This window comes from Bos javanicus, chromosome 28 (genome assembly GCF_032452875.1).
Source record: "Bos javanicus breed banteng chromosome 28, ARS-OSU_banteng_1.0, whole genome shotgun sequence".
Lineage (NCBI taxonomy): Eukaryota > Metazoa > Chordata > Mammalia > Artiodactyla > Bovidae > Bos > Bos javanicus.
In genome coordinates, this window is record NC_083895.1 from 43,037,117 (window position 1) to 43,049,881 (window position 12,765).

The 12,765-nt window shown below is 38.2% G+C and overlaps 1 protein-coding gene across 2 annotated transcripts in view; it reads left to right on the forward strand.

The window, feature by feature from the left end:
• BMPR1A (bone morphogenetic protein receptor type 1A) overlaps positions 1-12,765 on the forward strand; it is a 142,844-nt gene that overhangs the window by 120,539 nt on the left and 9,540 nt on the right. For both annotated transcript variants that reach the window (XM_061405562.1, XM_061405563.1), the window contains 4 exons: positions 2,508-2,604; positions 2,771-2,870; positions 6,741-6,885; positions 11,119-11,311. In XM_061405562.1, the coding sequence (XP_061261546.1) occupies positions 2,508-2,604; positions 2,771-2,870; positions 6,741-6,885; positions 11,119-11,311 (535 nt within the window). The remainder of the gene's footprint in view (positions 1-2,507; positions 2,605-2,770; positions 2,871-6,740; positions 6,886-11,118; positions 11,312-12,765) is intronic.

Below are 12,765 nucleotides of genomic sequence, written 5' to 3' on the forward strand. Positions count from 1 at the left end.
TAAGTTTTTTACCCCACAGGAATTTTTATTGCCCACATAAAATCAGAGATACAAATGGGCTTAGGTCGGGCGTGGCAGTGGGGAGTGCAGGAACCAGAAAGGTTGTGTCGACCGACATCGCAATCTAGACACACTTAACTTTCGCCTTCCCAGATATATTTTTAACCTGTGTAAAGAAGACATGAGTCTCATGTTGCTTATTCTCAGCGAAGCCACAGTGAGTCCTCCCAGAGACTGCAGGCATTTTTGACTTATTCTAGAATCTTGACTGGGATCCATGTCACGTTCACTAGAGGAAGAAGAATTAATTTCTTGAACATTTTACTGTTTACTTTAATATGTTAAGTGCTTGGTACAGTTTATCTCATTTTCTCCCAATTATCCTATAAGGTAGGTATTTTTTATCCTCCATCTTACAGGAGAGGAAGCTAAAGCCCAGAGAGAAGTAAGATCATTGCTCAGGGTCACAAATATAATAAGTGGCAAAGCTAGCATTTAAGCTGTTTGATTGCAGAATCCTTGTTTTCGTAATACTATGCTGCCTCCAATCTGTTGTTGGCAAACACTTTCTTTCCCTTTTAAAAGTAATACAACATTTAGCTATCTAGTTTACAACACTCCTCTTTCTAAAATCTTTGAATTGTACCTGTCTCAGCCCTCTTCCCAGTGCTCTCATCTTCCTGTGGTAATTCATCTAGCTTTGTGTTGTGTTCTTCAGTCACTAAGTTATGTCCAACTCTCTGCAACCTCACAGACTGTAGCATGCCAGGCTCGTCTATCCTCCACTATCTCCCAGAGTTTGTTCCAATTCATGTCCATTGAGTAGTTGATGCTATCTAACCATCTCATCCTCCACCACCCTCTTCTCTTCCTGCCTTTAATTTTTCCCAGCATCAGGGTCTTTTCCAATGAGTTGACTCTTTGCATCGAGTGGCCAAAGCATTGGAGCTTAGAAGATAGGAATTCAGACAGAACGCAGAAGCATTGCAGGGTCTCTGCGTACCTCTGGGATCCCAGACGTGCTTACCGGGGTTCGGTCTGCGTTCTTCCTACCTGCAGTCATCCCTGAGGGGGAGACTGAGGAGCCAGTGTTCAGGAAAGGCCTCTTCTCTTTGTCCTCCGTCGCATTGCGCCTGTCGCCTGGTAGTCCTTCTTCTGGCGCTGCTAAAAACCCTTTGCTGATTTTTCCTTACATTTTTGGTCCTGCAAGGCTAAGCTCATTTTGAACTTTAGCATACTGGGACTATTCTTGGATGCTTTACACTTATTTTTATCCATCTTTGATTATACTTCATTCCATCCTTCATGTAAGTTTTCTCTAGATCTGGGATTTTTTTTTTTCCTAGAGTCACTTGTGTAACTTCTGACGCGTCTTCCTTTTCTATTTTTATGATAATTTAAAAGTAACAGTTTGTTAGAAAGTTTAAAATTCAGTTCAAGTGTAAAACGTGTGCTTTTGGAGGTTTCCAAATACTCTTGACCCGTCTTATCTTACGGGGGCTCTCAAGTCCCTCATAGAATCCCATATAGATTCCCTTACGGAATCTCATATTCGCCTTTTTAAAAGGAATACCCGATTATGCTGAGGTCCCCCTTTCTGGCCCTCTGATATTTAAGACTAACACGGTTAATTTCTGCTTATCTTCTTGTTACTTTCATAATGACAGACAGCTCCTTTCTGTTGCTGTTTTGGTCTAGAATGTCACTTCTTTCAGGCAGTGCTGAAATGTCAGCATTCAAATTAAGAACTTCTCAAATACTATATTTTTGGTTAAATAAAACTTCACATATAATTGTTGACATCTGTTCCCATGACTGCAGTCTTTCCCTCGGCTCATTTTCTGATCTGTTAGGGACACATATCTGGTTAGTGGTCTCTAACTATCAGAAGTACTGTTTCTATATTTTGCCCTTACCCTCACCACAAACACTTATTTTCTTCTGTATTAAGTTCATTAGTTTCAACATAGTTGTTATATGCAAAATCATCTATCTTCTGCCTATTTGACTACCTTTTATAATATGCAATTTATTTGGCCTAGGACACACTCCAAGTTTTAGTCAGATCTTTAGTCTCATCCATCTAAGTCTCAGTACTACCACGAGTTCATATTTACCCTACTAATTTGTCATTGTAATGAAATGTATTACCCCATCTTTTATAAGAAAAGATCTCATGACTTTGCCATTTTATTAAAAACAAATAGTAATATCTTAAGAAATGCCAAACTTTGGGTTAAAAATATATATAAACTTTTGTTTATTTGTAATTAAGTTATAGTCTAGTGTTCTCAGACACCACATAATACATTCTTCTTCAGAAAAAAAAAATTTAGAGTCTTCACAATACTATTTCACCACAGATTCAAATTTTTTCCATATCATTTTTCACACATAAACTTGGCAGGTCCTTTTCACTCACTGAATTAGAAATTATATTTTATGAATATTTTAAAAGTTATTTATCAGTTTCATTTATCAAATTATTTCTAATTTTCTTCCTTTAGGATTCACCAAAAGCCCAGCTACGCCGGACAATAGAATGTTGTCGGACCAACTTATGTAACCAGTATTTACAACCTACACTGCCCCCTGTTGTTATAGGTAGGTTAGCAGAGAGAAGTGCACTCATCGTAAATCTCAGTGAACTATTTTCTGTGGTTTTAACAATAAGCAGGCTTTCTAGAGTTCAGCACTACAAGTTATTTTTTCCTTTTAAGATGTAATAGAAAGATAATACATCTTTTTTATTGTTTATTTCCATTGTCAGGTCCGTTTTTCGATGGCAGCATTCGATGGCTGGCTTTGCTCATTTCTATGGCTGTCTGCATAATTGCTATGATCATTTTCTCCAGCTGCTTTTGTTACAAGTAAGATAATTATTTTGATGCGAAGTATTTTGTTGAGTAGTAGATATAAACAGTTGTTCTTAAAGCCAGTAGGCAGAAACCATTGACACTGAATGTATTTCAGAAACCGTTAATTTGTAGTCTCTGGTTATATTTCCTTTAATTAACGGTATTATAGTTTTCTTAAGTGAACAGAGGACCTTACTATCAGTCAGTTAATTGGACACAACATTGTACTTCTTGTTATGTTCATGAATACTTAGATTTCCTTATTTATAGAATACTGAACTTTCTTATATCTGAATGTTTAAAACCTGTCCCAGGAAATCAACTTTATATATTACCATTCTTGAGTTATTTGGTGGTTCAGAGCTATTTGCATTTAGTCATGATTTCAGAAGACAGTTGCCAGAAGAGAAAAGTGATAAGAGGAGGGCATAAACTTCATAATAAAACATTATCTGACTGATATGTGAATAAACTGAGAGATCAGTGGGACTGGTTACTAGACCTATAGGTAGACCCAAGTATATAAAGTTAGTTAGTATGTGATAAAGGTGACATTTCAGATTACTGAGGAAAAGTTGGCTTATTCAGTAAATGGATTTGGGAGTAGATAGCTATATGGAGAAAACTGAAGTTGAGTCAGTTCTGTACACTGAAATAAGTTTGAACCAGATTTAGCCATGTGGATATAAAATTCATGTGTATATATATATATATATATATATACACATTTACATATATAAAGTAAAATGATTAAAATACTAGAACAAACCTTGGAATAGTTTTTAAAAATAATCTGAATCTGACACAAATCTTACAAGCCAAAAAAAAAAAAACCTTAAAATTAAAAAGGAAAAGATTGATGATGTCAACTACATAAAGATAAAACTTTACTCTATGGTAGAAACCACTATAAATGGAGAGACGACAGTATAACATGAAAAATATCCCCTGCTTATATTACAAAGAGCTAATTTCTCAAATATAAAGAGCTTCTATAAATCAAAAAGAAAAAAAATCAATTCAGTAATTAGGCCCCCAAAAAATGAACATAATGGTTTGTTTAAATAGAAATACATATGGCTCTTAAAAGAAAAAGATGACTCAAGAATACTCATAATATGAAAAATGTAAGTTAAAATCATACTGAGGTATTATTTTTTATCTGTTACACTGGCAGAGATTAAAATTTTTTGTTCAGCTAGGGCAGGGAGACAAGATGACAGCAAAAAGCTGTGGAATCTGTGAAGCTTATGGATGAATATAGACCTAAAAAATCTGAATCCCAGGCTAGAAATTGAGAAAGACAAACAGCAACCAATCTGTACTACAAAATTCCCCAAGAAGTTCAAGAATTGGCAGTACTAACCTCTGGAAGTTAGGTTGAGGGTGGCTGCCTGAAAGTCTATTTTCAGAAGGTCAGATGCTGTATTGGTTGTGCAATCCTATATTAAGAAATCACTCCCAAACTTAGTGACTTGAAACAGCAGTTATTATTACCTCTCACGGTTTCTGTGGGTCAGGACTTCAGGAGTGACCTGACTGGGTGGCTCAGGATCTTTCATGACATTCAGCCAGATGTCAGCAGATGCTGCACTCACCTGGAGGCTTGACTGGAACTGGTAGATCCTCTTCCAGGGTAGCTCACTTGCAAGGCTCACAGGTTGGCAGGAGATCTTAGTTCCTCCGATATGAACCTCTCTACAGCACTGCCTGCATGAGCTTACTCACAGCAGGAAGCCTGGCTTCCAGTGCAGAGTGAACGGTCCAGAGACCAAGGTGAAAGATGCATGCTGTATGTGATCTAGACTCAGAAGTCGCACCATCTCTTCTGCCGTCCGTATTCTGTTGGTCACCCAGGTCAGCCCTGGTGCATTATGGAAGGGAATTAAACAAGGACAGGTGTGCCAGGAGGTGAGAAATGTTGTGGGCCATTTTGGTTGCCAGATACCAGTGATGTTGAGATCCCTGTTCTTATTCTGAATGATCATGTGACTTTGATCATGAACAAAAGGCTAGAAGTGTTGTCTCAGGGAAAGAGCAAAAATGTTCTCATCTGTGGTGTCCCATTACTGAGGGTGAGGTAAATGGTATAGTAAAAATAAGGAGGTAAAGTGAATATTTACATAATAATCTGTGGGCTCCTCAGCCATCCAGAACTGTGCTAGCCAAGCTTGTTCCCTCTAGATAATGTATAAGAAGATTATTCTTAGGGAACATCCCTCTGGCCCAAGAACAAAAGACCTAAATATTCTGCCTCCAGTAAGCCCAGTGAAGTGGCCCAAGCAGATTAGCTTACAGTGAAACCTGTAGTCAGTAAGCCATTCACTTACTAAGGACACTGACCCCCGAGAGACAGGAAACAAACGCGGCGAGTCCTGTTATTGCCCAGCTCACTCCCTGAAAAGAATGTCTGATTGCGGGACACAGGAAGAGCTCACGCAGAGCCCAGCAGGCACTCTGAGTCAAGGAGGTATAGCCGAGAGTCTGGGGAGAGAGCAGCAGCTATGGTTCACAGGTACAGAGTGCTGGAAAGGAGAGAGTTTTCATAGAGAAAGAACTCTATAGATGTCTTCAGAATGGTCCCACAGAATATTCAGCTGATCTTGGTCAGTGATTTCAAGTGAGCAAACCCCCCAAAGCTGAGAAAGACCACTTGAAAAGGTCGAAGGACCGATATTCAGTGCTCACACAAGGCTGTGAGCAGCGTCTCTTCTCACCAGCTATGTAACCTGAAAACCTCATAATTCACGGGGCTCTGGTTATAGCACTCAGAAGGGTCTTGCCTCAGTATTGGAGAATAATTAGCCACCTGTCTGACTTGGGACAAATGGTGGGCCCTAGGCCTATGGTTTCCTCTTTTGTAAAAAGGAAACACTACAACTTACCTCTTAGGAGTTTAATAAAGTTGAAGTAAGTCACAGAACAGTGCCTGACACACTGAACATCAATAAAAATGAGCTGTATGTATCCACATGGATAAATATGTAATACATAAGTTTTTTTATACAAGATGTAAAATATTAATACAACATATGCCATTTATAGAAATTAGTATCCAGAGGAAAAATTTTGTGTGTGAGTATATACTTTTTATGGTAAAGGTATAAATACATAGATAGGAAGGCTATAGCCACCTTCAAGACAGTGTTTGTCTCTTAGGATTAAAAGAAGAAAATGAAATTATCAGGGAAATTTCAGATATTTTAATGTTATTTTAAATATATCATAAAATTATAGCTTAATATTTATTAAATTTAAATGGTTCACACATGGGTGCTAATTAAATTAATCTCTAACTGTTTAAATGTTTGAAACATCTCATAATTTGAAGTTTTTTTCAAAAACCTTTAAAAATATCAGAATGAACTTGTTTGACTTCTTTTCCATAAACTCCTTTTCCCTTTTTAAAAATGGTAGTATATTTATTGTTCATTATGATGTAAAACTACATTTATAAATTCAAATGAAAAAACATATGTAAAGCAGAGAAGGGATATTCTTACATCCCCAACAATAGCTATTATTTAACTTGCTAGATATCCTTTCTAATCCTTTCAGACAAGTATAGATACATATAATTTTAAACTGTTTATAGTGAGGGTGAAACTTTACATGCTGTTTTTTAATCAGTTTTTTTCACTTGCCAACGTACCATGGACGTCTTTCCATTTTAAGGTAGTATATAGCTCTCTATTTCAGAAACTCTCTCTCTGGACATTATTTTAACAGAGAATATATTATCTGTGATAAGACTCATTTGGTTATGAACCCACGTGATGAAGGAATGCTGATAGTGTCAACAGTCTCGAGACTTTTCTTACCTTAGACTTTTATTGCTTTAGAATTTTAATGTAGTTATCTTCTGCTCTTTTAAAATAAAAGACACTATTGCAAGAGCATCTCAAGCAGACGCCGTTACAATCGTGATCTGGAGCAAGATGAAGCATTTATTCCAGCTGGAGAGTCATTAAGAGACCTCATTGACCAGTCACAGAGCTCTGGCAGTGGGTCTGGATTGCCCTTACTGGTAAGCTGGGCTGCCGTGTAGGCGCCAATGGCCCACTGACACAGAATGTATTGCCATACGCTGGTGTGAAAGCCGCTCAGTTGTGTCCGACTCTTTGTGACCCCATGGAATTCTCCAGGCCAGAATACTGGGCTGGGTAGCCTTTCCCTTCTCCAGGGGGTCTTCCCAACCCAGGGATCGAACCCAGCTCTCCCACGTTGCAGGCAAATTCTTTACCAGCTGAGTCACAAGAGAGATGGTTAGAAGATTAAATTAGTTGAAATAAGAAATATGAAATAAGAAAGGATAGGCAGGTAAGGAAGAGCCGCAAGCAAGGTTAAGAGACAAAGTGTGGTCATGAAGTGCTGTATAAGTGTCAGCATTAGCTCACACATTTTTAACAACCATCTTGAGGAATCAGGTATAAAATTCTTTGCATTTGTAAGGTTAAATTGATCGATTGGGAGAAATATAACTATTTCAGATTCTGAAATCAAAGAGAAGTTACTCCCACAGATCATCTTAATAAGAAGAACTATACTTCTTATACTTCAGTACAAAACTATATTACGGAAATACAGTTCATAAAAATAATGTTAAAGGGAGATGTAGGTAATTCTCAGAGAGTTATATGTATAGAAATATTTGGATTTAAGGGTGAAGGGGATACTTATAATAAACACTAGACATTCAGATTTTAAAGGCTTTGTTTAGTTGGATGTGTTTAAATCATTGATGTCTAATTTTAAAATTCATTGAATCAGGTAATTCTGTCATTAAATTGGAAAGGTAAAAGTAAAACTGTCTTCATATGTGAACAGCATGATTGTCTACATAGAAAATGTCAAGAATGATAATGTAAAACGACAGCAACCAATAAGTGAGTTTATCAAGATTGCATAATAAGGTCTTTGTACAAAAATCATTGAATTTATATACGCTGTCGACAAACAGGGATTAAAATTTTAAAGGCAGTATCATTTAAAATAGCATTACAAATGCGAAATATTTTGGAATAAGCATGACAGTATTTATGTATGACCTGTACACTTATAATCAGAAAACATTGCCAAAAGAAATGAACAAAACCATTCATAAGGAGATGTAGATATAGCCTGTTTTTGTATCAGAAGACTCGATATTAAGATTTCAATTAGCCTAAAATTGATTTATAATTTCAATTCAGTCCAAATCATAATCAGAGCAAACTTATAGAAATTGATGAGTTTATTCTAATGACTGTTTGGAAATGCAGAGGACCTAGAAGAGCCAAAAAGTTGTGAAAAAGAGTAAAGAGGATTCACTACCTGATTTCTGGGCTCATTGTGAAACTGTAGTGGTCAACACTGTTTAATCCTGGCGTCAGGATAAATGTGTGTGTCGGGAACAGAACAGAGTCTGAAGATGAACATATAAGTATGTGATCGGTTGATTTGGATACCACGGTAATTCAGGAGGAAGAGAGTCTATTCAGCAAATGGTGCGGGAAAAATTGGGTATCCATTTGCCAAAAGGTGAATCTTGACCCGTACCTCACTCCATATACAATACAGAATCACCTTGAAATGGATTAAATATAAAAGTACAAAACCTTTAAAAGAAAATATTTTAGGAAATTATTATAACTTTGAGTGAAGATTTCTTAGGACACAAAAGGAAAAGTCATTTTAAAAAATGATAAATTGGTCTTTCTTAAAATTTAAAACTTTTCCTATTCAGAAGATACTATTAAGAAGACGAAAAAATAAAGTCACAAACTGGCAGAAGAGTTTTGCTAAAGAATTTGTGTTGCAGAATATATGAAGAATTTTTACAACTCAGTAATGAGTCAAAAAACCCAGTCTTTTAAATGGACAAAAGATTTGAACAGTCGCTTGCCCAAAGAAAATATAAGGATGATAGATATGAACGGCACATGAAGAGATGCTCAGCGTCATCAGGGAGATGCAGATTAAACACAGTGAGATACTACTGCACATCCACTAGTTTGATGAAAACTGAGAGAGCATTAAGTGTGGAAAAGAAGATAGATCACCTGGAAATCCCATGCAACACTGATTGATATGTAAAATACAGCTACTTTGGGAAACAGGTGGATGGTTGGCTTTAATCCAGTGAAGCAGCCCCCCTGCTAAGTGTTTGCAGGAAAGGTACGCAGGGGCTTCCCTGGTGCTCCGGTAGTTGAGAATCTGCCTTGCAGTGCAGGGGACATGGGTTCAATCCCTGGTTGGTTATCTGAGATCCCATATGCTGAGGGGCAGCTAAGCCCGTGAGCTGCAACTACGGAACCTGTGCACAGCAGTCAGGAGCCTGCATGCCACAGCTAAGACACGACGCAGCCAAATAAATGAATTTTAAAAAAGAAAAGATATGCAGACATGTCCCATAAAAAGACTATGGAAGTTCACAGCAGCTTTATTTATAAGTTGTAGACAGCCTGGGGACTTTCCTGGCGGGGTCCAGTGGTTGAGACTCCGTGCTTCCACCACCAGGAAGGCAGGAGCTGGGGAGAGGTACAGATTCAATCCCTGGTCAGGGAACATTCCACATGCCATGTGGCCTAATAAACAAACAAGTAAATGTTTTCAATTAAAAAAAAAAATTGTAAACAACCCAAAAATCCATCAGTTGCTAAATGAATAAATTACAGTACATTCTTAGAGTGGAGTACCGCTTGGCAGTAAAAAGGAGCAAACTGCTGATACGCGCAACAGCAGCGAAGTGCGTTTCAGGGTATTTTATGCTGAACGAAAGGAGCTGGACACAGGCTGCTCACTGCGTGTTTCCATTTATGTCATACTCAAAGCTGTAGGGACAGAAGAGAGATCAGTGAGGCCAGAGACTGAAGGTAGTGGAGAGGGAATTGACTTCGATTCTCTACATCTTAATTGTGATGTTTGGTTGTGGTTACATGACTGTGTACATATGTCAAAACACGTTTTCAAAAAGAGTGAGTTTTATTATATATAAATTAGACCTCAGTAATTCTGACTTTCTAAAAAGAAATCACAAAAGGATCGTGTAACAAGTGATACATAAAGTGAGTCAGTTTAGACACTCATAAATCGAGCCCGTTTAACTGTGTTTCCAGCCTGGACTGTGGTGTCAGAGTCACTGTATTGGTTTAGATTGGCTGATAATGTTTCTGAAAATGAAAGGTTGCAATTTATGTGCTTCTTTCATCCAACAAATACTGATGAAAGCAGTGGTGTACTAAAGATGTTGTCCTGTATAAATATCTGTGTTCTGTGAGTCGTGGGGGATGGAATTCAAACAAATATATACACCAATAGTTACAATTGTGGTAAGTGCAGCAACTGAGAAATATATATGTGCTATGAAGTTTTTGAGAGAGAAATAATACTCTTAAGGAAACTATACATACAAAAAGACTGAGAGAGGAATGAGCTTGACTGAATTCTAAAAATTGAAACAAGGTAAATAAGAGGGATGCGTGTGGGGGATTAGAGTGAAAGGTCAGGCGGAAGAGTTAGGCAAGGGCCAGGCCATGTGGGGTCCTACATACAGACTGAGCTGAACGTTTCTAACTGTCATTTTGGATTTTGTGACATGATAAACCACCCCACACGCCAGTGACTTGAAACAACTAACGTTGATTATTTTTCATGATTCTGTGGGTCTTCTTGGCAGTTCTTTTTCTGAATTTGTTCAGCTAGACCCAAATGGTAAAGTTTATGTACATGGCCAATGGTTGGTATGGTTTTGCTCGTTTTGGTTACAGAGTGCCCTAAAATGGCAAGAAAGGGTAAATCCCAGTGCACAAAGACTTTTCCCTTGTTCTGTTAATACTTTAGCTGTTTTTCTTTTGCCCGAAGCAATTCATGTAGCCAAGCCCAGAGTCTGGGCACGGAGACTACCCAAGACTGTATGTACTAGAAGGGGAATTATATTGACCATTTTTGCAAACTGTCTGTCACACTGACAGACTGTTACTTTGTGGTTTTAGAATATATTGTACATTGTTGCCTCTCCTTCTGAATACAGTACAGTCTTCCCTTGGGATTTACTTGAGGGATTGGTTCCAGGATCCCCTGAAGATACGAAAATGTACAGATGCTCAGGTCTCTTACAGCTAGCCTTCCATATCCAAGGATGCAGAACGGATACAGAGGCCAACTGTATAAACATTAATATTGGAGTTGGTTGGTTGTGTATACCATTCTTTTTGATGGGTTAGCCTATTAAACCACTTTCTCAGTCTTAATACTTCTCATTTTACTTTTTCCTATGAAGGTTCAGCGAACTATTGCCAAACAGATTCAGATGGTTCGGCAGGTTGGTAAAGGCCGATATGGAGAAGTGTGGATGGGTAAATGGCGTGGGGAGAAGGTGGCAGTCAAAGTGTTCTTTACCACTGAAGAGGCTAGCTGGTTTCGAGAAACAGAAATCTATCAAACTGTGCTAATGCGCCATGAAAATATACTTGGTGAGTACACATTTTATTTTAGTCCCATGTTCTAGAAGGTTAATGGGGTGCCGGTGGAAGCCTAGCTCAAGGGCTTGAAAACATGTGAGCTCAGCTGTGTGCATTTGGGTAAGGAAACCTGGTGGAATATCTGCTTTAAATACAACCCAGGCCTGAATGCAGCCAGCCAGTCTCTATACATACCTCAAAGGTGTTTTGGGCTTGGGTTCCAAACCACTGCAATAAATCAGATACAGCAATAAAGCAAATGACACAAATATTTTGGTTTCCAAGTGCATTTAAAAGTTGTTTATACCGTACTGTAGTCTAAATGTGTAGTTGCATTATGTCTAATAAACAATGTACATACCTTAGTGTAAAAATACTTTACTGCTAAAAAATGCCAAAACTACAATAGTAACATCAAACATCACTCATCATAGATCACCATAATAAGTATAATAATAATGGAAAAGTTTGAAGTTTTTTGAGAATTACCAAAACGTGACACATGAAGTGAGCAAATACTGTTTGAAAAGCAGCTTCTATAAGACTTGTGGTCGGAGTTGTCAGAGACCTTTAGTTTGTTTTAAAAAAAAAACAAACACAGTGTGAAGCTCAATTAAACTAGGTGTGTCCAAATTTATTACCCGGAGGAAGAGAAGCAGCAGTGAGTTGTAAATTGGAAATAATGTAGTTTATTGGACATACTCATATAGTAACCCAAAAAGAGTCTCTAAAAGGTAATTGAAACAGTTTTCTAGGTCACTTTAACTATGTGCACCTTTGCCTCCTGTGAATGGAATCACCCCCCACCTCTGTGAGATGCAGCCTCATTTACGGTCTGTGCCAGTAGGGCTCTCCCCTCACCCCCATTTACACAATACCAAAATAACCTGGTATGATTTGATCGGTATGGCACAGAAACTCATCTGCCTTCCCTGGCTTTCTTTTCAGTGGCTATTTCCTTGCCCTTTCCTTTAGAGAGTGCATAGCATGTTGCTAATAGTTTCCTACACTAACCGTGTTAGTTTCCAGGAACTGCTTATTGCAGATGACCACAAACTGTGTGGCTTAAAACAATAGAAGCTTAATCCTCTCCAGAGTTCTGGAGGCCAGACGTTTAAAAGCAAGGTGTTGGCAAGTCCAGGCTCTCTGAAGGCTTTAGGGGAGGACTCTTCCTGCCTCTTCCAGACTCTGGTGATCACCAGCTAACTGTCGTCAGCATTTCACACTCTCTGTTGGCACATGACCTTTCGCCCGTTGTGTCTGTGTCCAGACTTCCCTCTTCTTGTGAGGATACTAGTCATTGAGTAGGTACCTACTGTAATCACCAGGACTTGATTATATCTACAAAGACCTGTCTCCAAATAAGGTCACATTTATAGAGACCTGGTGGACATGAATTGGTTGCAGGGGGAGGGCTATTACTCAACTCAGCACTCTCTGACCTTCTTTTGAAGAGAGGACAGACA